Here is a 27639-nt window from a genome sequence, read left to right on the forward strand (position 1 = left end):
TCCATCAAACCTACTCACTCACTTTATTTTTCCAAGGGAAAAGAGACAAACAAATAAGAAAATGAAAAAAGTTAAAATACTTAAATATTATTACATTTATGGTCCAAAAAATATGTAAATCAACTGCAGTGAATTTTCTATTAGCTTTTAAATATTCACCTCAATATACATTTGTTCTTTAGGGCACACAAGAGATAAATAATTGAGTTAACATTGCTAGATAAATCAAATCTTTTTCCTGAGCTGCAAATATTCCAGATTATAACCTTGAAGTTGCTATGCGATAACTACAAATGGAAACTAAACAGATCAAAGTGAGCAAGCAGGAACCCACACCCAAGCACCCAGAGGCCTAATTTACTGAGACATATAGTAGCAGCCCCATCATTTCAGATCAGTGAGTCAAGACTGAATGGCTCTGAAATGTAAAACCCAGCTTGGCCACAGGGAGCAGGAGAAGCTTGGGATTTGAGCTTGTGCTATGAACAATATGAGAGTGCAAGATTTAAAACAAACAAAAACTCTCAAAACCAAGCCCCACAACAATTTTGGATAGCTGTGGTTTTGAACATCTAATAGATTATGGTGACTCTTTCAGCCGCAGATAGCGAGATACCCAATTCCATTTTGGTTTCAGGATCTTCTCTGCACTGAGTATAAGAATGGAGTTCATATTGCACAGCATTACTTATCTCCTAACAATAAATGAACCTCTCTTATGTGGGAGATAAACTACGATAGTCCAAACTACTTGCATAAAATCCCCACTAGTGCTCATGAAAGTGGGAGTAGACAGAAGGCATTAACAACTTCAGTTAAACCCCGCTAGAAAACCATTTTTTTGTGAGCTGCAGACTTTGACAGCTAAAGGTAAAGTCAGACAAATAGCAAAGAAAATGGTTTTCTGGCTAGAAGCATCAGCTGCTAGCCACTTGTGTATATGTGCACATATGCTTTCCATGTTCTTACCTATAGGCCAGGCAAACTCCTCACAAGAGAAAGATAGGTAAAAATAAGGGCAACAAGAATCAGCTACACAGAGCTCTTCTGCAGTGTTGTGGAGAACTTTTATTTTATCATGACACCTGTTGAATTTCTGCCTTTGTGTGCTGTGTTGGTGTCAGAATTGATCAGATATGCTGCAGTGTGGATCAGCACCAGAGTCTATTTGCAAGCTTCTCTGTTAACTTACCAAAGAAAACAACAATGTGGAAATAGCAATGTGGGAACTAAATTCAATCCCAGGATGGGCACTGTGTTCCAGCCATGAGAAAGTTCGAATTTGTTTATCTCAGATTTGAGCATATATGTTTCAGCACACATGCACTTTGATCAAAAACTCTCATCTGTAGTAAAAACTACTTGCTAAGGCAGGCAGCTAGAGAAACACAAAATGCATCCAAAAGAATTATGGGACAAATTAACCTTGTGTGGGAGAGAGCGATATATTGTCCCAACTGCCCTTCAGGTTTATAAACTCATAAATCTTATCCATCTTTCTTTTAAGTTGTTGGCACTGCATCAGGAGTGTTAACAGTTCATTGTTGAGACCACATGCAGCTAAAGTGTTTTCTTTAGTGCTACAGCATTGACGGGGACACAACTGCAACTACACTTGGGTTGCCTTGTGGTGGAAGTTTTTGACTCTGAACTTTGAGCTTCTCATCTGGAAGACTGAGGGCTGACAGTCTCCACTGCAATGAATAATGTTCCGGGCCTGTTCTGTTCACTCTTGCCCACTGCTGGCAAATTTTATATTCATCAACTCAAGCTGTAGCAGGATTGCTAATAATTTTTTCTATTTTTCTCAGCAAAGTAACAGAGTGAATAATTAGGACTGGTTAAGTAATCTGCTGGATTGGAGGGAACACCACCTCCCTAAGTTTAACACACTAGAAATGTATGATGCAGCTGGAGGACTTTGAAACTACTTCCAGACACTCAGAGCCTACAGAGTTCTTCAGACAACCACTGTACCATGCATGTTCTAAACCTACCCAGCACAGAGAATGCACCTTCCCATGGCACATATTGTAATGTCTATGGGCACAGAACAAAAGCCAGTGGAAAACAATCAAGTGTCTTTCAGGCACTTCAGCAACTTCTGAAGTCATTATAAATTCATTTGGCAAAGGAGTGTCATGAACACTTCATGCATGCAGAGAGACATATTTCAAATAAGCACTCAAAGATCAGGAAAAGGCAGGTTTCCCTTGTAGGGCTGATATTTCAGGAGTGCTTGGCACCATGTCACCTGGTGATATGATGGTGAGCTGCTGACACCAGCATCTGTCCTGGAAAAGACAAGATCCTTTAAAAAACAAGTTGCTACACATTTAAAGTAGCAGAAAGCACATCATGGGGTAAGGGTACTCCAAGAAGGAGACTATGGTGAAACAAAGAAAGATGCATGGAAATCAGTGCTTTGGTGCCCATCCAAAGGACAAGGCCAGTGACCGGTCACAACAACCCGTTTTTTAACAAGCACGTGCACAGCAGCTGTGTGCAGACAAGAATGCACAGCTTGACTTTTCCATGCATACAAAAAAAAAGAGGTATACCTTCATTCAAACCCACAATAGCCTTTCAGCCCCTGTAAAATACACTATTTTAATTATAAGTAGTAGTGTAAAGAATAAAAAAAAAAAAAAAGGTATCCACTGTGGCTTGTGAAAAGACGTCATGTACATAGGACAGATCAGAGGGAGGACTCAAACCCTGCACGGTGGCAGGAACAATACTCCATCAGGTTATCTTCTAGAACTACAACTAGTCTAGGACTTGTAGTCAGTATCTTGATATATTTTCCAGGTCTGGGCTGCTCTTGCTCTTGATGCAACCAGCTTGTTTAAGTACATGGAACAGCGCAGAACACAATCCTGCAGCAGTTGGGACAACAGAACACCCCCCAAAGATCAAGCAAGAGTTTAGCACAGAGTGGTGGCAGCCGTGAACTGTCCAAAGACCATAAACTTCCAGAGTAACCAAGTACACAGCAAAATGCATCCTCCAACACAGATGGGAGAGAACCTGTCCTGGCAAGAACCCTAATACCAGAAACTCATCTCAGCAATCTTTCCTCGTCCTGGCAATAACAGTCAGGATCACTCACAGTGCACCTCCTAAAAGGGCATGAGTTACTGCAGTCTAAACAAAATGCAAAAAGGTGCTTGCTTGCTTGCTCAGCATACCTCACTAAAGCCAGGCAGTGAATTTAAGGAAGAGGTACCATAAGAAAACATGCTAATTGCATTCACTTTAATTTTAAACAACTGCTCCGAGTCCTTGTCTGCTGGGCAGAGATAACACGTCACTCTGTAGTTTCGGTTTCCAAGTTGGCTGTATGACACATGTCCATGAAGGTGATGGACTTTGTTTTACACTCATAGAAGCTGCCCAGAATAAGACTGCAGGAATTGGTGGAGTCTCTGAGCCTCTCTCTCACCAAAATGCAAAGGAAAACAGACACGGTGCAAGTCAGGGGAAGAAGGTGAAGAAAAGCACTTAAAAGGTGCACAAGAGTTAAAATTTCATTTTCTTTATGCCTTCCTCCCCTCTGTACAGTAGCAAAGAGGAAGAGAAATAGCAGGGTTCAATGGAAGGCAGAAGGTTTCCGATGGGCTCACCGATGGCTGTGCTGCTGGGTGGGTGATGACTTGTTGCTTCACTGCTGCTTGGTTTTAAGGGATAATCTCTGTATCATCTTGTAAAGGAGACCAAAGTGCTGGAAAAAGAATGAAAAGAAGTAACTATGGCTGTTCTAAACAGACAGAAAACTTAGTAGAAGGCTTAAAACAATACCAACGTGCCAATGCAGTACTAGCACTCTCACCCTGAAGATGGAGTGAGATTTGATGAATTAAGAGGAATTATGACAATGAAGCCAGTTACTTCAAGTTGTACAGAAAGTGATGGCTTACAAAAGTGTTTGTGTAGGTGTGTATCACCCCTTTGTGAAGATGCAACCACTTGTTAAAGATTTTATTTTTTTTTATGCAATTCTGTTCCTTCTGAAGGGGAGAAAGCTTCAGATTTCAACACCTGCAGGATCCTGGTCGCTGTAGAAACACTGCTGCCAGCAGTGTCACAAATGTAAAAACAAACCAGGCAAACACAGAGATTCCCAGTAATTCACAACCCTTTAACCAGATTTTCTCCTGCACCATTTCACCAGTGACTTAGAAATTAACTTAATTCCTCTTTTGATTTTGCTTTGGTTACTTGTGTTTTGATTCAATAACAGCTACTTCAAATATTTGACCGAGATCCAGGCTTCAAACAATTTCAAATTCAAATACAAAAGTAAGGAAGATAGCTGACAAATCAAAGTATATGTTTTCCTTCCTGTTTATGTTGTTACATTGTATTTTTAAATGCTTGTAGTTTCCCCAAACAAATAACAAACACAAATAACACAAAGAGATCAAAATTGAGAGTGACCTAAAATGCTTCCCTTTCATTCATGTTCTTCATGAGCCTAGGCAGGATCAGAAGCCTCACTCACAGTGGCTTGGTTAACACTTACACAAAAACATTACATATAAACAGAGTGGCCAAGGCATGGAGTATCACATTTCCAGGATTACTGGCACGGGATGTATTTATGGTTTCATTGAAAAAAGAAACCAAAACTCTGAAGATGCATTTCTAAGTTGCATCCCAAGTTCAGATATTTCCTAACACTACCTCACTACAAGCAACAAACTTTTAACATTACAGCAAATTTTAGTTGCCTTGAGTAGTCTCAGTTTGAAGGCAAAATAGCTTAGCAAGTGAGTTATGCATGTCCTTGACTACAAGAAACAGCTCTAAAAAACCAGTTTTGCACTAGAATGGCAAGAGACTGCCTTCAGCACAACCAACTGAAATACTCAAAGACATACACCAAAACAGCCAGCTGTTCGGGATAACTGCTTTTAGAGTGGGATGGCATTATTGTTCCAGCTTTAGTGCTGGGACTGTGTGAACACCAGTTACTGTGCTACCCTGATTTATAAGGAAAATAATATGTCTGTTTCCTGCTTCTCTTCTCTTACCTGCACTGCAACATAGGCAACGCCCAAGTAGGCTGCAATACAGACAGCTAGAAGCAGGTCAAAGATTGCTGGCTTGACCCTGTCATAAAGAAAGTACACATGAAATTGCTACAGCAGTTGCCACCACTGAGTGAGACAATAGCCCAACGTGCTCAAGGGAATTCCATACCTGTATGCATTCATCACCTGTTTCAGCTGGTCATAGAAAACAAACTCAGGATCCCTGTGCAAAGAAGAAATTTTTCAGATTCTATTACACTTCTTGATACTGTACTGAGGACAGCCCAGACCTGTCCCCAAGGAGTCCACCCACCCAGAGACAGGGAAGCATGACCACCTCGCATACTAATTTTGAGCTGATTTTAGTCATCAGGTCTTTCTTTTCCCCAAATCAGAAGCCTAAGGACACAATTCAGAACACATGCTATTCAGCTGTCTCCAAAGAGCCATGTTTAAGATTCCTCCCTGTGTTCACTAAACTGCTTCAGCCTAAGCAGGTAAGATGGGATGTAAGCTGCCCTTTCACAACTAATGAAAGCTGTCTAGGAGACCTCAGTCTTTTCCTGCACTCAGAGTGGGAAAGGTGGAACCAAAACAGTGAAAAAAAAAGCTCTTCAGACAGAGGGAGCTGCTGGGTCTTGTTACTGTGCTGTGAGGAATGGTAAACAGCTTTCTCTAGAACAGAGAGCATGAACCAAAACTGTCAGAAAAGCAGAAAAGAGCAATCCCTTCCAGCTGCATGCCAAGAAACCAGAAAAGCTGCAGCTCAGAGACAGTTCTTTAGAGGGGGAAGCCAGTTTGCATGCCCTGGCTGGTTCTTTCATCTCCTTTCTTACCGTTTGTCTGCCTTTACATGATGCTGCTTGACATCCTTCAGGTAGCGTCCCATATAATATTCTAAGGTGTTGAGGAAGGTGCTGTCTTTATCAATCAGCTGGGCAGCCCTGGGTTGACTGCTCAGCCAGTCCATCACTGACTCCAGTTGCTCCTGCTGGATCTGCTACAGAAAAATACCACCAAATAAAGGGCATCAGCTACACACATGCTGAGACCAGACCTCTCTCCCAGACTCTAGAGTCTTTCTTCCCACAGGTTACAAAACCACACTGTGCTCACCATCTGATCTGTGAAGATCTGCATATCTGCAGGTGCTCCCTGCAATGGCAAAAAAAAAAAAAAGAAACAAACAAGCAATCCAGGCTATTGGTGAGAGCAAGCTTGGTTGGGCAGGACAAGTCTGGTCAGCACTGCATGGTGGGCAGCTCTTACCTTGTCTGTTAAATTGTAGATGACCCTTGTCAAAGCTTCAGCAATGATCCTAGTATTCCTGATCAGTGCTTTAGTGTCTATCCGTGCCCTAAAGAAAAAAGAAGGGATTATGGACTTGCCAATGGCATCAGCTTCCTCTAGAAACAACCCTTTTTCACTGCATCATGCACGAGCCTGAATCCAGAGCCCAACTCGCAGTGGTTTTGTCACCTGTCTCCTGACCATCAGAACAACACAAGCAGCTGTGAAGCCAATTTGGGTCTACGGGCTGGATTTAAACTGCAGCCTTCCTTCCCTAAGGCCTCTCACCTCCTGTCCATGATGCTGTTGCGGAGGCTGTCACGGTGGCTCTCCAGGTGGGAGATGGTGAATGCTGGCAAGCGTCGGATCGCAAACCGCTCGTGCTCCCATGCCAGCATGTCCTCAGCCAAGTTAATCTTCTTGTGCACCATGGAAAACTTCACCTCTGGGAACTGGCTGGCAACAACCTGAGGGAAAGGACAAGCCATACACGGGTGTCATGCTACCCACTGCATTATCCCATCATGCACTGCCCTGTCTGCCTAGACCCACTTTTTCTGCATTCCAGAAGGTAAACACACCTCCACCTGTAAGGTGCAGTTATTGCCATTATAAAGCTGGTTTCATATCAAAAAGAGCTGGTTTAATGTCACTACAGGGTAATATAAGGAAGCCATAAGGAAGTGCAGTGGAAAATGCAGCAGATCTACTCTGCTTCATTTAGAACTGCAGCATGAGAATTTGTCTGCACTTCAAATCAAGTGACCATAAATAATACATGAAATATTGCAATGGCACACCATTTCTTTACATCGTCCTTCCTCTCTTGGAGAGCTGCAGCTCCCCACACTAAGTCCCAAGTTCCCTAAAATGTTTTTATTACCATCTCCAGTTCTCTCAGAAATGCATGCTGCAAGGTCCCCTCCTTGGGAGGCTTTGAGACATGGAGATGAAGGCTATTGCCTCTGCCCAGAGTATCAAGGCAGAGAACAAATGCTACGTTGTCCTGCAGCAGGCTGGAATCTGCAACAGAGAAATACAAACCTTTATTGCTATGTCTTGTGCTGGGACTTCCATCCCAAAAAAGCAAGGCTCACACAAGGAGATTCTCACAGGAGGACTGACAATTAATAACAGACATTTAACACAACTGTATTGACACAGACTTTGCCACAGAACATGCTGGAATGTCAGCCCCTTACTCACCAGTGTGGTCCAAATTGTCTTCCAGCCACCGCTTAGTTCCTTGATAATTAAACTTGCCACCTCCAGATGCAAAGAACAGCAAGTTATACCTGGCCATCAAAGAAGCCAGAAAAGCGTTAGCATGCTGCACTCCCAAGAACTCCTTTACTCAGTCTTGGAGGTGTGGTAAAATCACAACTACTAGCACCTGACATCCAAGGCAAACTGTCCATTAACAAACACTTCCTACATGCCACATACTCAGGTAATGGCAAGACAGATTAAAAGGGGGAGTTCCCATTGCTTGAGGATGGAATCTACTTCCCATATCATTCTCTCCACTTGTCCCTAAGCTTGAGCGGAGCTACAGCAAAGAGAACAGAGGAAGGAGCTTGGCCATTAACAGCAGCCGTACTCAGATGGACACAGAACAGAGCAAATTGAAGGACTGTTTGTAACACCCTGTAGGTCTGGAGCAAAAGCCCATCTTATCTGTTCTCAGCTACACACATTTAAGCATAAACAGGGCAGTTTCTTACCCAGCATGGGTACGTCTGTAGGTGTAGAGCCGGGAAAACAGCCTGGCCAGTTCCAGAAGCACTGAGGTACCACTGCCATTGGAGTCAGCACCGTGTGACAGCCACTGCAGGATGAAGCGGGACAAAGACAAGGTGACAAACCTACACTGATTCTCACATACCAGAACAGCTTCAAGATAGCACACCACCACGCTTCACTTGTAACTGCCCCACATCCTTAAGGCCAAGAAAAGACATGGGCAAAGGCCAAATGGGGAAAAAAGACAGGAACAGACAGCTGCAGGAAAAAAGAATACTCACTGGAGCCACTCCAAAAGAATCATAGTGGGCAACTATCACAACTGTGGGCAGGTCTTCTCCACCCAGCCCTGTTAGCCTTCCCTGCAGAGGAAAGAGAGCAGTGTCACTCCGCGTCACCTCTTGTGTACCTGTACAAAGACAGCTTCATTTCTACATGCCTGCTGAGTCTGCCCTGGCCTTAGTTTTGAGGACTCCAGATACTTACATGGCTGAGACTCCCTTGACTTGCCCTATCAGTCCAAATGTCTGATGAAGTCCCAGTAAAATAATTCATTCCATCAACATTGCCAGTTTGAATCCACATACTACTCACCTCCACACTGGGTATAAGCCAGTCATTGATAGCTTTGCTTTGGGCCCCACTGGTCACCATCTGGAAGCCATTGGCAGTTGCCGTGTGCAGCAGAACTAGAACAAAAAAACCCCAAAACCACAATGTACACCCGGGGAAGTTTCATCCCTTTATTTTCCTTGCTAACTGCACTTTGAAAAGACCAGCTTTAAACCATTTAAGCCCTCTCACTTGTCACTTGTGTTTATGCAATGACACAGTTTCTTGGTGACCATACATCTTCATTCTGTCCTAAAACAAAAACCTTTCTCCAGCAGTTCTAAAGTTAATCATAAACAGCAGGTCAGTAAGACAGTCAAGTTATTTACAAGGGGATACACGGAAGCACCAAACGGAGGTGTGGTCAGACAAAAAGCTTCAGCTTCTACCAACACACTACAGTCACTTAACATCTTCAAATGTTGTTTTTAACCTAGTTTTGATTTATATCTTATTTGCAACAGTGTGAAGCTGAGAACTTCATGCAACTGTATTTCCAAATATAGTCAAGTAATACTCTCTCATACTGAGTTTTTCTTCCACTGACTCTCGAAACACTTTGACAAAGTCAGAATAAACATGAATGTGACAGAACAGTGGTTCATGGTGTACAGGACACAGCAGACTGCTCCCAGGCCTGTCTTCCTCAAACCTTTCCCCCACTTGTTAGAACTCACCTTCTGCAGCTGAGGCAGAACCCTGTGATGCAGAAGCAGCCCGTGTTTGTTCATAGATAGACAGCAGCTCTTCATCTTCCACTGCAAAGTAGACTGGCACAATGGTTTCCATAGCAAGCATTTCTGGCTCTATCTCCATGAATTGCTGAGGATTTAAGTGAGACACAAACTTAGCATCTGCTAAACATGAAAGAGGGCAGGAAAATATTAACAACCAAAGCAGAGAGGTAAGTTTTAATATTAGAATATGACTTGTTGTGCATTACAACAGGAGCTTCCAGTCCTGCAGCAACCCAAGCTTCTCTCAAATAAATCTCCCATCGGAAGAGAAAGAAAACTTTATTTTTTTTTACCCTTACAACATCCTGTGGAACAGAAGAGATAGATCGTGGCAAGATGATGACCACAGCCCCAGCTGACTGGCGGAGAGCCTTCTGGTACTGCTCGTAGGAGAAATCCACCAGCCGCATCATGACGCAGCGGCGGCTCAGGACATCCGCCTCTACTGTGCGTGCTTCTGTGTTGAGCACTGCGCTCCTGGTGCCTGGCAGCAGAGAACAGCAACAGGCCTTGTCAGTTGCTTCAACTTATGCTTTCAACATATCCCCTTTGCTCGAGCCTAGCTCCTTCTCAGAACAGTCTTTGTGACAGTTTGATGAACTTCAGAGCAGCCAGGACCTGCAGAAAGCTAAGTCCGCCTCTTCCCCTTCATCTAAGAAGGAGCAGAGATCTGTGGTTTTTCTTGCAATCCATCAGAGCAACACCTCTGCGGCCATGTCCTGCCAGACTCCCCTTATTCCAGCATTATACAGCCTTGCCCACCTTCCAGTCTACCTGCTCAACACAACCACACAGGCTGTTTGCTCACCTGCACCTGACACCTGCTGGCAGCAACACCTCTGGAGAGAGCCTGGTCTCTCTAGAGCCTCCTGCATCCCCCAGCTGTAGGATCACCCCTGCATACAGAGGATGGAGGCTGTGCAGAGACACCAGGCTACCTACCCTGTGTCACCCAAAAGGCTGCTCTTGCCCACTCACAAGGACAGGTCTGTAGCTGGGGAAGTGACAGATGAGCAGGCTGCTCCTAGCTGCTCGCTCTCTCCTACTCTCAGCTTCAGCATATCAAATCTCCTACATGGAAATGCAATTCTTTGGGAGAACAGCAGTCTGTAGGCTTGCCAGCAGCTCCTGCATTCTCCAAGGGAGGACCAAAAGGACATCTTGTACAGAGAGGTTCAAATCCACCTTACAATTTATAATGCTCCAAATTCAGTTTCTTCTTCTATAACTCTGGCACCTACAGAGGACCTCATCCCTCTACACCCCCACAGAGTCAGGGATGGAACAAGGTGCTCCAGAAGGCATCTGAGCCTCTGTTCAAAGAGGAGTGCTGCTAAGTGTTAGATTTAAACCTGACTTAGCTTAACTTTAGTTTGGTCTCATCAAAGGCCATAGAATCGCCATACACCCGTAAACAGAGTCAAGGCATGATGTAAATTCTCCTCACAGAACTCTGACACTGTATAACAAACAAGTATTAAGAACACCCCTGCTCCAATCAGAAAAAAAATGATTCAAAAGGAGGATAATCCCTCTCTAGTTTCCCAAAGAATGATGTGTAAACATAGCAATATGTGGACTCAAAATTCTGCTCCTCTGACACCTAAACAGAGCAGACACAGCAGTATTTTCTGACAGCACAGCAAGACAGGTTGATTTTCTGTAGTTTCTCTACAGAGAGCTGGTTAATAATAATTCATTTACAAACTAAAGAACTCTATCAGCATTAGAGGAAGTCCAAGTTTCTTCTTAAATTGCTCTATGACTGATGCTGACAAAAAAACTCTTCCCCCTGCAAGAAGAGAGTGAGCAGCAATGTGTATTTGGTCTTTTTGGCTGGAAGATCAAATAGCTTTTATCCTGAAGGACATCTCAGAACACACAAGGTACAGGACCATCAGCTACCCAAAGGGGGTAGGAAGGAGCAAAGGAAACACACAATCCATCCAAGTGGCAGAGGAAACCTGAGGCTGTAATGCCAGATTGTTAACATAAGTCTGAAACTTCGGAAGAGTCACTCATGAACAGAGCACATGTCCTGGCCTGGAATAAAATATCTACAGAAGACTCAGAAACAACCCTTGATTCTGGGTCCGTGAGTGCACGGGGGTAGAGGCTGAGGGTTACAGCACTTCAAGGATTCACACAACAGGGTGTGTTTCTGGCTTGGAAAGGTGTTGCACAATCAGCAGCCTGGAAGTAACAGAACAGAGGAAGTCAACTGTAACACAACAGAAGAATTGTAACAGGATAGGCCCTGAAATGAAGCCACTGGAGCAACAGATACTGCTGAGAATGAAGAAGAGATGGAAGAAGAATCAACCTGATTCTTAGGTTGACTCCTAGAGGAGTCAAAGGCAAGAGAACAAAACTAGGCTCACGACCAAGTATCCCAGAATGCAGGAGGGATGCAGCTGGATTCCTCGACACACAAAGAGCTCAGCCATAGACAAGCCCGTGGGGTCCTTGGCTACCTCTAGGTCACCACGGTGGAGCTCTCAGCACCGTCCTGGCAGTGCTGAGCCTGGGCAGTGGAACTCAGCCAGATGGAGCCCTCCTGCGCACTCCTCCGCTCCTGGGCCTGGCCCCGGGCCCGGCTGACCGCCTCCCAGAGCCCCCGCGAGCCCTCCTGCGGCCTCTTCTGGGCCGGGCTGCCCTCCACGGGCCGCCCGCGGCTCCGCGGCCTACCCGAGGCTCCTCCCTGGGGGTCGAGGTTCCTCCCAGGGCCCACCACCCCTGAAGAGGCCGCTGCCCGGGGTCCGACCTCCCGGAAGAGCCGAGCCTGACCGGGCCGCGCGGTTCTCTCACCGTAGGGCTGCCCGCCCAGCTCGTACTGCTGCATGCGGTAGACCGTAAACGCGTGCGCGGCCTCGGCGGCGGGCGGCGGGCCCAGAAGCAGGAGCACGGCGGGCACGAAGAGCAGGACGCTGAGCGGGAGGCACGAGGCCTTGAGCACCGACTCCAGCACCTCGCCCGCCTCCTCCAGCATCGCCGCGGTCCCGGCACCGCGGCCTGCTCGGCACGCGCGGTACGCACGGTCCGCCCCCGCGGCCTGCCGGGACCCGTAGTTCGCGTCCCGCGGCAAAGCCTACTGGGAGATGTAGTCGCGGCCAGCCCTGCCGGGCCCGCAGGGGGCGCCACGGGCCGGCCCGGAGGGGCCCCGAGCGCTGGACGGGACGGGACGGGACAGGGTGGGATGGAACGGGACGGGACTGGGCGGGACGGGACGGGACAGGGTGGGATGGAACGGGACGGGACTGGGCGGGACGGGACGGGACGGGACGGGACAGGGTGGGATGGAACGGGACGGGACGGGACGGGACGGGACAGGGTGGGATGGAACGGGACGGGACTGGGCGGGACGGGACGGGACGGGACGGGACAGGGTGGGATGGAACGGGACGGGACGGGACGGAACGGGACTGGGCGGGACGGGGGATTTCCGCTGTCCCCGTGAGCGGGGTGATCCCCCTGTCCTGGGAACGGGAGGGCGGGCTCCGGCTGTCCCGGGCCTGCAGGGAACGTCTGCCGGGTGCTGCCCGGCTTCTGGATTACGCGGCGGAGACCGAGTACCTGACCTTCGGGAAGTAAAAAATTTACAGCAAAATTAGCCCAAGACTTTCTGGTCGCCTCGATTTAATGCAAAACAAATGGGTTGATAACAGTTCCCGTGGAGGGGCTGGGCCAGCAGGTTTTGTGTGAGCCCACAGTGCTTCCGTGGCTTTGTCCTTTTTGCAGGGTGAGAGGATGTGTTTGAGTGCTGCTCTGATTATTTCCTGCATTAGGGAATAGAGGAGCAGGGATCTGAGGCACAAGCTGGCAGTGTCTTCAGGCCCTAGTGTGTCTCTGTCAGACCTAGGGTGGCCCCAGGCTCCCCAGTCACTGTGGTAGTGCCCGGGCTGTCACTGCAGGTGCAGGCCCATGCCCAGAGGCAGGGCAGGGCTCTTACTTCTTGCTGCCAGACTGTAAGCACTGTCACAGCATTTGCCCGGGCATAGTGCCCAACCTCAGCACTCCAGGGAGGGTCTAGGCTGTTGCTGCAGCCCTCTGCTGTCCTCTGGCTGGTTTGTGCTGCACTGCAGGTGGGCACTTGATTCCCGGCCAGGGGGCTCAGAACTGCCCCACAACAGCACACAGTTGCACTTGTAAATCCAGTTGTTCTTGACATCAAGCCTGCATTCTTTCCCAGCAGCTGTGCCCGTCACAGCAGTTCCAGAAGGCTGTAAACTTCAGGAGAAGACTCAAAGTATCGCCTCCAGCCCTGCATGATGTGAAGCGGCAGCACTGCCAACCCAGCCCGACCTCAAGGGGTAAGGGGGGCCATCTGGTTGGGGATGCCCAGCCTACTTGTCACTGTGCCCTGGGGCAAAATACCCTCATCTGGGCAGGTACAGTGTCTGTCTGCACACACAGAGCACACACACTTATAACCTAGGCACTGCAGTTTCTCAGCAGAGCATCAATCCTAAAATGTACCCATATCTTTCTCTCCCAGCCTGGGAGCAATGCCTATCCCTGTGCTGCACCCACACTGAAACAAAATCCCAGTCTGATGGGACTGGAAAGCCCAGTTAACAACTGGGGTGGGGCTGCCCCTGGTCAGCCTGAGTTGCACGTAGGCTACAGTTCTGCCAGGCCAGGACCAGCAGAATGAGGTCCTGGGAGCTATCTGGCACCTCTTGCTCTTCCCATGGCCTCTCAGAGGCTGGGGAGATTGCTCATCATGCTGGAGTTGCTGGAGAGAGGTGCTCTGGGCCTAGCATTCAGTGCCACAGAGCTGCGGAAACTCTCCCGGTAGCGCAGTGAGCTCTCTGTGGATGAGCCAGAGTTGATATCTGTGATGACCATGCAGTTCCCAGGCTTGCAAAGCCCAGCCCTGACACAGCAGCAGCACAGCAGGCTTCCCACAGCACGGCGCACCTCCACGCTCCTCAGGGAATAGATGATGGGGTTGACGCCTGAGTTAAGCAAGGCCAGAGCCAAGGTCCAGTCCAGGCTGTGGAGGTGTGTGCAGGTCTGGGTCTCACAGAAGACATCAAACAGCAACAGAACAAAGAGGGGACTCCAGCAGATGATGAAGGCACCCAGGATCATCAGCACAGTCTTAAGCAAGCGCAGGGAACGCTTGCGGCTGTGCCGAGAACTGGTTTGCTTAGAACTGGCCTGGACCAGTTGGAAAATGGAGATGTAGAGGCCAATAATCCCCAGGAGGATGATACTGAACATGACTACAGAGAAAAGGATGTAGTTCTTGGAGTATAGAGGCAGGAGCACAGAGCAGGCACTGAAGTCACACAGGCAGTTCCAGCCCAGCAGTGGGAGCAGTCCTATGACGAAGGCCAGCAGCCAGCAGGAAATGATGAGGCCACGTAAGCGCAGGGTCTTGCTGGCTTCATTCTCAGCAATTGGCCTCACCATGGCACTATAACGCTCGATGGCTGTCACGAGCAGGCTGAAGGTGGAGGCAGCCAGCGCAATGAACAGGATGCCTTCCCGCAGGAACCAGAGCTGAGGTGAAAGCTGGAAGGTCTTCTTGCCTGAGAGGCAGAGATTAGAGAGGTAGGCAATTCCTGCAAGCAGGTCACTCACAGTGATGCTGGCAATGCAGGAGTAGACCCAGCGGCGGGCTCTCAGACACCGCAGGATGGCCAGCAGCACGAGCAGGTTCTCCAGGATGATGATGCAGCTGATGATGACGAAGATTGTGCGGATGAGACCCATGCCCTCGTCCTCAGACTGCCGGTTGGTTAGCTTGCCTGTGAAGTTGTAGTGCTGCAGGATGATGTTCACATTCCTCATGGCAGCCAGCTGCAGGCAGGAGCCTTTCCTGTCGAGCAGGTCAAGTCTGAGCTCAGGATATTGAGCAGAGTCCAGTGGAAGGAGAAGGGAGTGATTCAACAACCAGCTTAGCACTGGACCATCCATCTTCTGAGGCTGGGTCAGCAGCCAAGGGATACACGATGGAGGAAGGGATCAGGTAGAGTTTGGGGCAGAGCAGATCCTCTGTTTAAGGGCTAAAGTAGCCATGAGACTCTGCCACACAGGACTGGCTCTAAACCCAACAGCCCTGCTTAGTGTGGAGAGGAGAGTTAGAGTCCTGTCTGTCAGCCCTGCAGCACTGAAAGAGCAAGGGGAGAGGAGAGTGAGGTGTTTTGTAAGTCCACTGTGAACATAGGCTTCCTGTTGTTTAATAAAGTTTCCTGTTGTGAGTGAGAGTTACTGTTTCTAACAGCTATCACCATTTCTTGGTAAGGGTTTGGCTATTGTCAGCTTTGCTGTGGTTGTGATGGTGGGACATGAATGAAATAATATGTCAGGCCCCTCTTTGGATCAGAGCAGTCTGGGTCAAATGAAGCAACACCTCCCACCTTGATGGGTGAGGCCCGTGGGGCTGAACTGAACCAAGTGCTAGTAAGAGCTATGAAAGCAGACAGTTGAGATACTAAGTGCTTTGCCTGTTGTGGTACTAAATTCATCCCTGAACCTGCCAGAGAGCAACTGCCCCTTCATCAACTGCCCCGTGCACCACCCACGATCAGATACATCCTTCTTCAGGAGTAAGCTCCATGCTGTCACCCCTCTGGGCTTCTCTGTGGGCCCAGCTCCTGCAACTCTCTCAGAACAGGTCCATCCACGTCCTGCAATCTGTGCAGCAACTCCAGGCACCCATGTGACTGAAGCTGGGGCTTAGCTCCATCCAGTTCAAAGGGAACCATCTGGTCAAAGCTAAGCATGTGCCCTGACACTGCACCCCCCCACCTTCAAGCACATTCTAAAGATGGGCCAGAATCTTCCCATTGTCTGGGTCACAGGCAGGGAAGGAGGCAAAAAGGTGCTGCCTCTTGTCATTGCAGAAGGCACAAAGTGCTGCACTGAGATTGGAACCAAGGAATCCAAATGTGACTGTAATATTAATGTCTATCATTGACCTATTCCCTACATCTGCAAAACTCAACTGGAGAGAGTCTTGCAATGCAATGTTCCCAATTGTGGCTGGGAATTTGCCTTAGGACTCACCTGTCATGGCTGGTATGAGGCTCTTGCTGCCAGAGGGAGGTTCCGCAGTTGGCAGTGCTCTCCAGATGCTTGTCCAAGGCCCAGGACAGAGCAGGTAGAGGGGAGAACTCCTTGTGCAAAATAAGTGAGACTTCTACCTATCAAAGTTGAAAAAGGGAAGTTACAACATCAACCACATTCTGTGTGGAGGATGGACCCCACCCAAATCATCTGCAAAAAGGCATAGATAAAAGAAAGACAGAGGACCTTTTAACTTGGGATCACAGCAGATGTCCTACTTTCCCCTGTGTTCTCACTCCAGACTGGCACAAATTCTCACCCCAGGCTGAGAGCAAAGAGCGGTGACTTCTTCCATCAGCATGGCAAACAGGGAGTTGTCCAGGGAGTCTATCCACTGCTGGATGAGTGGAGAGATTCTAGCCTGGATGGCAGCATAGACAAGTGGAAAATGCATAGGGGGCTCCTGCTGCAGGAAGTCATGTGCAAGCAAGAGTGGTTCTCATCAAAAGCTGAGGGCTCCATCCTCCACCTTCACCCTTTCAGCCGTTGTTTTGGCCTTTTATCAGCAGTGTGGAAAGAAACTCATGCTGATAAAGTCAGCAGATGACCCCAAGATTGAAGGAGCGGAAATCAGCAGGAAGGCTGGGCCAGGAGTGCAGCTCAGTTTAGAGGAGTGCAGGTTTGCACGTTCAGCACAAAGAGCACACTCCCAAATGGTCTGGGCTGATGCTCCCCGTGAAGAACTGGAATCCAAAGGGTCATTGTGACCCTTACACATAACCCTCACGTTGCTCTTGCTTCAGAATGAGCCTCCGGCTAACTTGTCTGCTCAGGACAGAACTGGTGGAGTGTTCCTGAAAGATCAGAGGGCCCTAAGTAGCTTCTCAAAGAGCTGGCAGCATGTGAGGAGTCTCAGAACAGAGATTCCTGACAGGAATGAGCTCTTTGCAGGGGAGATCTGTGGAGAACATGAGATTGGTGGGAGGCAAACATTTTTAATGACAGGAGGGCTCAAGGCAGATGAGCAGCTGGGACAGGTTGACCCACTCACCCATGGGGTGCCAGGTCCTCTGGACCAGCAAAATATTGGAGGCTCTTCCTAATGCCCCCTATATAAGCACATCAGGTGTTGCCTAAAAGACAGTGCTAATTGTTTTGTCAAGAGCTGTTCCAGTGAGGCAAAACCTTGTTCCTTGCTTGTCCTAGAATCTAGTTTGTTTGGTCATTCCATGGCAGAATGAGCTGGGTACCTGTGAGGTATGTTGCATGCAGAGAGAGGGACTAGCTCTGGGAAGCTGCCTGAACTGTGTCCCAGCTGTGTCTCAGCCCTTCCAGCACACACACCCCCTCCCCCCCCCACTGCAAGTCACCACACACCTCAGACACTGCTCCTGCCTCACAGCAAGTCAGGGTAGGGTCCCATCCCCAGAGGAGCCTGGAGATGGTTCTTGGGTCCCCTGCCCTCCATGCAATTTGCTCAGCAGAGCACAGCTGGCTGGCACAAATCCAGCCCCATGTCCTCCTCAAAGCTGCTGCCACCAGACCTGAGGTGTGGAGTCCCCAGCTCCATGGCTAGGGGGGGTGAGAGTTCCCTCGGCTGGGCACCCACACGAGGGAGAGTTCCTGTTGTACAGCATGTCCCTGCTGCTATCTGCACAGACGCAGGCTGAGCTTTATCTTGGTACTTCTCCTTTGCTGCCATTTAATTTCAGATGTTCTTTCTTAGCAATGAAGTGAGGCGGGGTCAGGACACCCCATCCCGCGATGTTTCTCATCTCTTTCCTCCAGATAAAAGCTACAGTCTACTTGCAACTGCCTGATAGCTGCCAAGTCCTGGGTTTGGAAGGACCGGGGGGGCATGGGTGGCAGCTGCAGCACTGTGGACCCCCTACAAAATCCATGGCTAGAGCAGGTATTGAGGGATACTCACGTGAGTATCCTTAGCAGCAGAAGCCCTGGAACTCTCCAGAGGTCAACAGGAAGGCAAAAGCACCTAGGGCCCAGAGGGAGGAATTTGTCTGCAGTCAGGGATGCCAGAGAGAACAGGACAGTAGCAGCCTGAAGCCCAGCTCCCTGGGTCCATGGCCAGTGGCCTGCCCAGTCCCTCCTTCCCTGGGGCTGCTGCTCTCAGGAGGGCATCCGGTCCCAGATTGTAGGGGGCCACAAGCAGCTGCAAGGGAAAGACAGCAAGTTACAAATACAAGATAAAACATCGATGATTTCTGTTGAGGTTTTCCTGCTGTGGTGCTGCACAGTTCTGATTAAAACTTGTATTTTCTGATAATATGATTTAAAAAAAAAGTGGGCAAAACTCTACAGAGTGGGCCCTGTCAGGCAGCCCCCAGGCTGGCTCATGAACAGCTGGCATCCTCATCTATGTCCCACATCTCCACCTCCCCACCCACCCATCCTGTCCCTGCTGCATGGCCCTAGCACAGCCCAACATCAGCCAAGGCATCCACTTGCCCGCAGGTGTTTTTCTGCTCCAGGAAGGGTGGAGTTGTGCTGGTTTAAAAATGACTGATCACTCCTGGTAGTTGGGTGGTTGCATTTCCTCACTTTGGTCTCTTCTGCTGTGTAGCAGCAGGCAGTCCTCTTTATAGAGGCACAATGTAGTCTCCAACCTGGCAGGATGCTTCTGGACCCAGAGGAGCCAAGAAGAGTCAGCAAGGCCCCTCTGACGTGGGCTGACACCAAACCCTCCTGGAGACCTGGCCCTTCACAGTGCTCAAAGAAATGTCCCAGGGACAGTTGTTGTGTCTGGCTGTCAGTTCATTGAAAGTGGGTGTTGGTGATGGTGGGTCTCTGTAGGAAGTCTCTGAAGTGCATCTTTTGATTTGAAGGTAAACAAGAATATTGAAAGAAAAAGTTTCAGGATCATCTCCTCTAGACCACATTAATGACCCTAAATGGCAAAGTTTTGTTGACTGTTTGTTTTTTAAGTGGCTTTTCTTTAAAACCTTGCATTTCCTCAAGCCAAGAACATTAAACAGAAACTGTGGGAGAAATGTTAAATCACACCTAAAAAACACCCTAGAACACCTCTCCTGGTCAGCATCCCTGAGGCTTTGGGACTATGGTGTGCCAGGCTCTCTCTGCCCTGGCCTTTCTGTCTTGTGCTATCGCTCATCAATCACAGCCACAGGCCACATGGGCACTGAGCAGACCAGGGCAGCAGCGATGCCCATAGACCTGCAAGGGTGCTGCCCTGTTCTGATTAGCACAATCAGCCCACTGCACATGGTTTCCTGGCTGCTGGGTACAGCTGGTTCCAGGGTATAAAACCAGCCTCTGGGCACAAGGAAACTCAGACTTCCACACATCTTGGAAGGAGTGTCCAGCTGTGGGAGAGATGTGCCAGCCTCAGCCACTGCTGGCCCTGCTGCTCCTGCTCTCCTGCCCATGGGCCAGTGCCAGTAAGCTGGGGTTCTGCAAGCTGTTGCAAGTGAGGCTGCTCGTCTGGGCTCTCACCTCAGGAGCCATTGGCTCATTCTGCAGTGGGGTGTCTTTCAGGTGCTCTACAGGGTCAGATTGTGGGGGGCCATGAGGCGCAGCCGCACTCCCACCCTTACATGGCATACCTGAAGATAGGGATGTCTGCCTGTGGGGGCTTCCTGGTGGCCCCTGAGTGGGTGATGACAGCCGCACACTGCATGGGGTGAGTATTTCATATGGGAGCTTTATCCCCTTGTTTCTCACTTAACCTGGGATGTCCTTCACTGGAGTGTTTTTGGAGTAGGTTCCTCTTCCTCCTGTTCTCTGCAGCTCTCTCCACCTGCCTGCCAAAGGGGAGGGAGCTGGGTGACACCCAACCTTATTCCCCCCTCTACGCTCTATGTTGTGGCCAGGAATATCACAGTCATCCTGGGGGCTCACGACATCCACAAACCAGAAACAACCCAGCAGGTCCGGGGAGTTCTCAGATACCACGAGCACCCTGAATACGACCCTGACACCATGTTTAATGACATCATGTTGCTCAAGGCAAGGCGGTTCTGCAGTGGGCAGTGGGGCAGAGGGTGGGATGGGGCTGTGGGTCTGGCAGGGTCCACCTCTGCAAAGCTGCTTCTGCCCAAACTGCTGGAGGCAGGCAAGACTGGGAGGGACCTGGGAGGGAACCACTGGCAGGGCTTGGAGCCATATGCCACATTCACAGGAGCTCACTAGAGCTTACAGTGCCACATGTCCTGCTAGACCTCCCCTACCTCTGCGTAGAAAGCATCCTTCAGCTCTCCTACTCATAACCTTCTCCAAAACCCTGCTTTCTCCCAGCTGACATCAAAGGCCACTCTCAATGACTATGTCAAGACCATTCCACTGCCCAAGACCAGCAGTGACCTCCCCACAGGCACTAAGTGCAGCATCGCCGGCTGGGGTCTGATTGATGACGACCAGGTGACCAACAAGCTCTTTGAAACCAAAGTCTCCATCTACAGCCGCAGGAAATGCACCCTCTTCTATCCACATCTTGACACTGGCATGGTCTGTGCTGGCAGCTTCCATGAGCTGAAGGATTCCAGCCAGGTAGGGGCTGCCAGCAGGCTGGGGTTTGGCTCTCTGAGAGCAGATGCTGCTGCTGCCACAGATGGAGCTGATTCCCAGGGCAGGCAACAAGCATTTGATCTGTAGCTCCCATATGGACCAACTCTCTGGACATCTTGACACCACAGTCCCTGCACAGTAGCAGAGGTAGAGCCCCAACTCACCAGCTTGGGGCAGCTCCTCCAGCCAGGTGGGCATGTGGGGCAGCAGCAGAGCCATAGCCCCCCTAGGCAGGGAGGGACCAGGGGAAAACCTGTTCCCACAGGGAAGAGGCCTCTAAAATCAGTCTCATCTATCCCTAGGGAGATTCTGGTGGGCCCTTGGTATGCAATAAAGTGGCACAAGGCATTGTTTCCTTTGGGTATAACGCCCCACCTGGGGTCTACACCCGCATCTCCAACTACCTGCCCTGGATCAAAAAAGTCATGAAGAAGTAGCAGCAGCCACGGCACTTGCTCCAGCTCAGATGTGGCCCTGGAGACTGCAATGGCTTCCTTCCTCTCCCTGCTGAAGGCTCAACTCCCTCCTCTCTCCTTGGGAACCCAAGTGACTTGGTGCACATGAGGGTCCTCTTCATTCTGTTCTGAGGCTGCTGGCTGTCCCCTTCCCTGCCCATCTCAGGCAGCCACTTCAGAGCCATATTAAACACCCTGACAGAGGCAAGAATAGTCCCTGATGGCACAGAAAGAGGCTGTGCCACAACAGACCCCATTTCCTTCAGAGATAACACTGTCCCCTCTTGAACCTTGCTGCACTTAAAACATCCACAGTAAACTCAAAGCTGCATTTCCCAGTGTGTGTTGTCTTTCTTGTGGTCTTGCCACAGAGAGAAGGAGGGAGGGTCTGGCTGCTGCAAGTGAGAGGCCAGACTGTTGGGACAGCAGCAGTCATGGCTCTGCATCCTGAATTGCTGGCAAGCTCAGAAACGAGCTATGGTTGCCCTTCCTGGGGTCATGGGGATGATGAGAGGTTTGCAAGGAGAAGAAAAGCCCAGTTAGAAATGGGGTGGGAAAAGTGATGGGCACACACTCGATTTACCGACTTCAGCATCATTATCACCTTCCTGGAAGCAGCTGACAGCTGACAGGACATGGTGCATCAGCAGTACCAAGACTCAAAAGCTGCCATTCTCTACAGAGTAAAGGCTATCCCCTCTGCAGGGACCTTATGGTTGGGAGATGTTGGACCCTAGGACAGAGTACAGCCAACACAGCAGGCTGGATGACAGGGTAAACCAGCTGTAGGAGGCTTCACTGGACTTTTTGTGGACAGTGGCCTTGGCATGGGGAAGGTGGCTGTTGAGATGTCAGGGACAGAGCTTTAGGATCCCAGAGAGGAGGCAAGGGCGAGTCCTAGCTGGGGGCTGTCTGCTGTGAAGCTGGTTGGCATGTTTCTGTTCCTCTTGGCAGAGTCTGTTCCAGTGGTGGCCCAAACCCAAAAGGCTTACGGCTCTCCTCTCAGCCAGATGGTGCTGAGAGACAAGCTTCCCCCACAAAGGATGCATGAGCACTGTTTTCAGACAGCTCCTGCACTGGAGTCTGAACCGCCTTCCATAGTCTGCACCAGAAGAAAAACAACCTGCCCTCTGAGCCCTCGTCTCCTTAGTTCTAGTTAGTTTCTGGTAGCATCTCTTATATACAGAGAGAGCTAGAGCTTCCTGGAGGAGATGATGAGGGACAGAGACAATGCATTGGTAAATAACTGAGCTACTGAGCATTCTGGCACAGAATGACAGATGTTTGTGCAAACTCAAGAGGAGACTAAGCTGGTTTGTGGTGGGGAAAACCGGTGGGGAATTTTAAACATATAGAAAATGTGTGCAAGCCAAGGGAAGGGGGTGCTTACCCTGCTCTCATGGTCTTTCAAAGTCTCCCACTAGTCGCTTCCATCAGAGGGAGGAGATGACCTACAGTCTGCCCTGATGTCTGCTCATATGTCCTCCATGTTCCTGCCTGGGATGAAGGGAAACTATGTCACCTTTGCCTTCACCACCCAGGCTGCCCCGGGGAAACTGAGAAGGTTCCATGTTTGGGCTTTTGCTCACAGCTGCTATCAGTTAAGAAATCTGCAAGTGAACAGGCTACAGCTGCTTATCTGTGCAGTGTGAATCTTTGTCACGTCAGGGTTTTCCTCGAAGCTCCAGCCCTTGCAGTCTTTGCACGAGAATAAGAACCTTTAGGCTTAAATTTGGGTTTTACCCAGTGGCACTGGAGGCAGAGAGGAAAGCAAATTTACCATCAGTTAGCGAGGGCAGCAAGGAAGTGTCAGCCCCATTTCGTCACAGCTGAACTGTGAATGTTCAAACTTTGCTCTTATCATAGAATCCCGGAATGGTTTGAGTTGGAAGGGCCCTTAGGGGTCATCTCATTCCATGCCCCCTGCCATGGGCAGGGACATCTTCCACTAGACTAGGTTGCTCCAAGCCCCATCCAACCTGGTCTGGAACACTTCCAGCAATGGGGCAGCCACAGCTTCTCTGAGCAACCTGAGCCAGGGCCTCACCACTCGCACAGCCAAGAATTTCTTCCTAATGTCTGTGCAGTGTTATAAACACATTCACAGCAATTTTGCTCCATTAGACAAGACTACACCTACTGAGAGAGAGCAGGAAAGCCCTCAACTGCCACTTCATGGTCTTCGGAACTGGTGCATCAGGTGAAAGAAATCTTGATCTTGTAGGGCTGCTGCTGAAAATTAAGAGAGTTTGCAAGTGTTCAACAACAAATAGAAGCTGCAAGGGAAGAGCCCACTGGAAGTCAAAGAGATAAGGGTGAGCATGTTCCCCACAGCTTCCAGCACAAAGGCAATGACCTAAAATTGGCTTTGGGTTCATAAGGACGTCAGATACCCCAGATCAGGCCCAAGATGAAGGTGGGTTGATGCCCAAGGCTAAGATTGACTGAATTCCCCTCTCAGATTGCTGAGGTATGCAACTTGCGGAGAGATTCGTCAGATGAGTCTGACTTCTGCGGTTTCCTGGAGTCTGGTCTCAGGCTATAAAACCTTGCTGGGAGCAGGAAGAGACCCTGGCTGCACCCCACCTCTAAGGGATCCACTGAAGCCCAGAACACCATGATGGAGCACCTGCAGACACTCCTGATCCCTCTCCTGATGGTGATGTGGCCCCCAGTCAACACCAGTAAGTAGAGTGGGCTGGAAGCAAGGAGAGGGCTGGGGAAGGATGAGTCCCAGACAGCATATCCTGTGCCCTCCAATCCCCTTGTCCTCAGTCCTATCCATTGCAGATTATTCCTGGAATCGGAGGGAGGGAGGAGGTGAAGCCAGGACACCCTCCACACCCTACATGGCCTATCTGCAAGGAAAGAACAACCATTCCTGCGGAGGGTTCCTTGTGGCCCCGAATTGGGTGATGACAGCAGCTCAGTGCCTTGTGTAAGTTTTTGCTGTGTTCATACAGCACCTGGTGCAGTGAGGCGATCCCACCACCATGACCTGGGTACCATCTCCTACACAGAGGTCTAAGAGTTGGAGTCGCTTCCCACATGGCCATGGGCAGACTCTTTTCCCAGCAGGGAGCACAGGCTGTGCTGTGGGGCAGGGCACAGCTGGGGGGACAGCACCACAACAGCTCTCCCTGCAACCTTCCCTGTCTGTCTCCCCAGCCCGCCCTCATATACTTACCTTTCTTTTTTATTCCCACTCCATGACTCATTTTATTCTTCCTAGATGCCACCCAGAGGTCAAAGTGGCTTCTTCCCTTGTTGGCACTGACCTGCTGGCATGGCAAGGATGGTTGTTGTCAGGCTTTGTCCTTTCTGCCACCAAGAGACTGTTCGAGACTGTTAGCAGAATTACCTACTATGAGCAAGCTGCTTGCCCAGCCCTTTTCCATCTCTCCAGCTGGACAGCCTAGGGCACGGACAGGCAGGAGGGCTTTTCTATATGTGCATGACTCTGGGTGTAGCTACCGCTCACCTCAGGGCTGACAGATCTGCCCTGGTGCCAGTGACCCGGGTTCAGGGCCAGTCCCCACACCCGAGCAGCAAAAGGGAGGACCAGCAGAACCCAGGAGCCTGGATGTCCACATCTCACCTGGGAGACACATGTACCCAAGGTCCTCCCAGTTTTCCCAAGGCAGCCCCTTCTGCAGGTGATGTAAAGGCAAGTAAAGGGACATAGAAGGCTCCTGATTCAAAAATCCCTTGACTTCCACGGACCTATGAAGCCCAGACCAACAGTCCACATATCTTAGTACACAGCAGCAGCACTGGATCAAATCTGCCCAGTTTGAGATCTAGAGGTAAAAGAACCCTTGCAGACTCTGCCTGTAAGACAGGAACTTGCTCTGCCTCTTGTCTGGGCAGATTCACTGGCAGAGCTCCTTGATCCCACCGTTCTTCTTAAAACATGCATATATAACACAGTATGTATATAGAAAGTATATACTATACACACTACATATGTGTACTATTGTATATATAGCATACAGTGTATCTATGCTAATAGTACATATACATTAGTATATATATGAGAGAGCATACGCATAGATATACATATATATATATACACACACACTCTATACACAATGTATGTAATATATGTACACATGGCTGGTCTCTCCTGGCCGTACCCTGGGGAGATTAGCCTCAGTGTTACCAGGCAAGACAGGAAAAAGCTAACAACATACACTATGCTTGATTTTTATCAGCCACAAACCTCTGACTGTCATCCTCGGAGCCCACACAGTCCAAACGAAAGAGGAAAGCTGGCAAAAGTTCGAAGTCGAAGAGTATCACTGCCACCCATACTTTACCAGTCCTAAGGAGGGAAATGACATCCTCTTGCTGAAGGTAACTACCTGCCTGGAGCAGAAGGGAACAGCCTTCATCACAGCAAATGTACAGGCCAAGCACTTATTTCTCTGTTTTCTGTCCCCTTGCCCAGCTGAACGGCAACGCCACCAGCAACAGCTTCGTTAGGACCATTTCCTTTGAAAAATCCAAAGTTCGTGGTGGGACTGTGTGCAGCGTAGTCGGCTACAAGACACCCACTGGCACATTACGTGAAGCCACTGTCACCATCATCAAACAAAGGGACTGCCTCAGCCACTACCCTGGGCTTGCTGAAAACTTGATTTGTGGCCGCAGCACATCTGCTGAGGTACCTGAAAAGGTCAGTCTCTGACTTAGGTAGGAGGAAACTATAGGGACAGTTTTAGCCCTGGGTGAAGCAGAAGGGACAAGAAGATCCTTGTCTTCCCATGGCAGAGGACCTTGGAGTCTGCAGCAGCATTGTGGGATAACAGCTTGGTCAGAGGGGTTCCCTCTAAGTCTCGTAGCTGGTCAGAGTGCGTTTTGGATCTGCAGCCAGCAGAAGGGCAGAAATGAAGCTTCAGTGTTGGTCCAGCTGTAGCTGTGCTGGGTCCCAAGCAAAGCTGTCAGCAGTCCCTTTTGGACTCAGAGCTATCCCCATCCACTGCGAGTCCAGGCTTCTCCTGGAGAAGCTCTGTCCTGATATATGCAGCCTCCCTGATCTTTGCAAAGGCACCCTTTCCCTGGGGACCCCACATAAATCAGCACTGATCTCTCTCCTCCTCCATTTCACAGGGTGATGCTGGGGATCCACTGGTCTGCAATAACAAAGCCTATGGCATCTTCTCCTACAGGCATAACAACTGGCCCGGTTTCTACACACACATCGCTCATTACCTTTCCTGGGTCAATAGTGTCATGAAGTCAGCATGACCCTGTTCTCCCTGCAGCTGCTGCCCTGGAGAACTCACACTCCAGAGCCTCATCCTCACCAGCTTTCTTTTCCTTTCTCACTGGGAAACATCCTACACTGATCCTCATGGATGTGACGAGGACTTCTCTGTGGCAAAGCCGAGCTATGCCAGTGGGGGGCTCAGCACAGAGATCAGGGCTCGACTGTGTTTATTCCCTGTGCAAACTGGGGAGTACCTGGTCACACAGTGTGTGCTTCCACACTGCTGCCCTTATTTACCCCTCTTTCAAGCTGGCTGTGGTTACAGCTCTAGAGGGGAAGCAGCAGGGCAGCCCCAAGAGAGGTGCCAGTAGCTGCTGGGATGTCTGTTATCCTTTGGGGAGGGCTGTATAACTAGATCATATGGATCCAAAGAACAGCATCCTCCCTGACCTTTGCATTTGTGACAACAGACGTTTGGGTGTCCTTTGCCCAAGCCCTGAGGTTTTAAGGTTGCCCAAGCTCCAAGGAAGACACTTTCAGTTCCTGCTTCACTACTGCTGCTGCTGTCCCCTACCTCTGAAACCTGCTGCCTCCTTTCTCCCCTCTTCTGTACCTCCAGTGTTGTAAGAATACATAAAAACAATAAATTGCATCTCTATTTGAAAGCCTTTTTCCTGATCTGATTTGGATTTCTCCTGGCCACTGGGTTCAGTCCTGAACAGCTCAGAAGAAAGTTGCTGCTCAGACAGCTGAATCTCAAGCTGGAAGCTTCTATCCCAAAAAATGGTCTCAGTTTTCTGTCTCACCTAAACCCTCAGAATAGGTGTCAAGCCTGGATTTCAGGGCAGGGGCTCTCCTCACATGCAGTTGGGCACAAACACTCCCTCCAGGTACCTCTAAGCTGGTACTTTGGGGGACTTCCTCCCTCTATCACATTGGCTCCCCCACGGGCCCCTTTTGATTCTACTCCATCCCACCTCTGCCTGGTTGCCATC

General features: G+C 49.5%; 4 protein-coding genes across 10 annotated transcripts; 2 read left to right on the plus strand and 2 right to left on the minus strand.

Annotated features, from left to right (window-relative positions):
* Positions 1-12451, minus strand: NCLN (nicalin). Of its 2 annotated transcripts, none has more exons than XM_027713130.2 (15): positions 12227-12451; positions 9712-9902; positions 9359-9503; positions 8664-8758; positions 8351-8431; positions 8051-8154; positions 7533-7621; positions 7210-7349; positions 6615-6793; positions 6306-6393; positions 6153-6191; positions 5873-6036; positions 5206-5259; positions 5037-5115; positions 1-3724 (listed from the first exon to the last, which is right to left on the minus strand). In XM_027713130.2, exons 1-15 carry the CDS (start codon positions 12405-12407, stop codon positions 3665-3667), a joined length of 1689 nt encoding a protein of 562 aa, XP_027568931.2. In that variant the 5' UTR covers positions 12408-12451; the 3' UTR covers positions 1-3664. The 2 variants fall into 2 exon arrangements, with proteins under 2 accessions (XP_027568931.2, XP_027568932.2); XM_027713131.2 differs by having other exon boundaries at positions 5873-6033; positions 12227-12450.
* Positions 12163-21763, plus strand: LOC113983719 (cathepsin G-like). Of its 4 annotated transcripts, none has more exons than XM_027713145.2 (6): positions 12163-12446; positions 13611-13728; positions 19949-20093; positions 20284-20419; positions 20708-20959; positions 21280-21763. In XM_027713145.2, the coding sequence occupies exons 3-6, from the start codon at positions 20008-20010 to the stop codon at positions 21412-21414; spliced, it is 609 nt and encodes a 202-aa protein (XP_027568946.1). In that variant the 5' UTR covers positions 12163-12446; positions 13611-13728; positions 19949-20007; the 3' UTR covers positions 21415-21763. The 4 variants fall into 4 exon arrangements, with proteins under 4 accessions (XP_027568946.1, XP_039242346.1, XP_039242347.1 ...); XM_039386412.1 differs by lacking the exon at positions 12163-12446 and adding an exon at positions 12557-12609; XM_039386413.1 differs by lacking the exon at positions 12163-12446 and adding an exon at positions 12597-12609 and having other exon boundaries at positions 13608-13728.
* S1PR4 (sphingosine-1-phosphate receptor 4) lies at positions 13064-24977 on the minus strand. 3 transcript variants are annotated; one of them, XM_039386411.1, is made up of 6 exons: positions 24620-24977; positions 23573-23664; positions 22823-22929; positions 18366-18605; positions 16436-16572; positions 13064-15536 (listed from the first exon to the last, which is right to left on the minus strand). In XM_039386411.1, the coding sequence occupies exon 6, from the start codon at positions 15341-15343 to the stop codon at positions 14117-14119; it is 1227 nt and encodes a 408-aa protein (XP_039242345.1). In that variant the 5' UTR covers positions 15344-15536; positions 16436-16572; positions 18366-18605; positions 22823-22929; positions 23573-23664; positions 24620-24977; the 3' UTR covers positions 13064-14116. The 3 variants fall into 3 exon arrangements, with proteins under 3 accessions (XP_039242345.1, XP_039242344.1, XP_027568940.1); XM_039386410.1 differs by lacking the exon at positions 24620-24977 and having other exon boundaries at positions 23573-24205; XM_027713139.2 differs by lacking the exons at positions 23573-23664; positions 24620-24977 and having other exon boundaries at positions 22823-23371.
* Positions 23898-26682, plus strand: LOC113983720 (granzyme G-like). Its single transcript, XM_039386414.1, is given in 6 exon segments — positions 23898-24012; positions 24015-24116; positions 24223-24370; positions 25647-25788; positions 25883-26110; positions 26545-26682. Coding segments are annotated over 6 exon segments (840 nt in total). The 5' UTR covers positions 23898-23930.
* The last annotated feature ends 957 nt before the right edge of the window (positions 26683-27639 follow it).

The sequence above is a fragment of the Pipra filicauda genome, unplaced genomic scaffold (assembly GCF_003945595.2).
Source record: "Pipra filicauda isolate LSUMZ 115617 unplaced genomic scaffold, ASM394559v2 scaffold482_size497672_pilon, whole genome shotgun sequence".
Lineage (NCBI taxonomy): Eukaryota > Metazoa > Chordata > Aves > Passeriformes > Pipridae > Pipra > Pipra filicauda.

Coding starts and splice junctions, on each gene's coding strand:
- LOC113983719 (XM_027713144.2), top strand. CDS start 19,788: ATGTGCCAGCCTCAGCCACTGCTGGCCCTGCTGCTCCTGCTCTCCTGC. Junction 20,420..20,707: donor ATGACATCATGTTGCTCAAG/GCAAGGCGGTTC, acceptor GCTTTCTCCCAG/CTGACATCAAAGGCCACTCT. Junction 20,960..21,279: donor AGCTGAAGGATTCCAGCCAG/GTAGGGGCTGCC, acceptor ATCTATCCCTAG/GGAGATTCTGGTGGGCCCTT.
- S1PR4 (XM_039386411.1), bottom strand. CDS start 15,343: ATGGATGGTCCAGTGCTAAGCTGGTTGTTGAATCACTCCCTTCTCCTT.
- NCLN (XM_027713130.2), bottom strand. CDS start 12,407: ATGCTGGAGGAGGCGGGCGAGGTGCTGGAGTCGGTGCTCAAGGCCTCG. Junction 8,155..8,350: donor ATTCTTTTGGAGTGGCTCCA/GTGAGTATTCTT, acceptor TTCATCCTGCAG/TGGCTGTCACACGGTGCTGA. Junction 6,037..6,152: donor AGATCTTCACAGATCAGATG/GTGAGCACAGTG, acceptor ATTTTTCTGTAG/CAGATCCAGCAGGAGCAACT.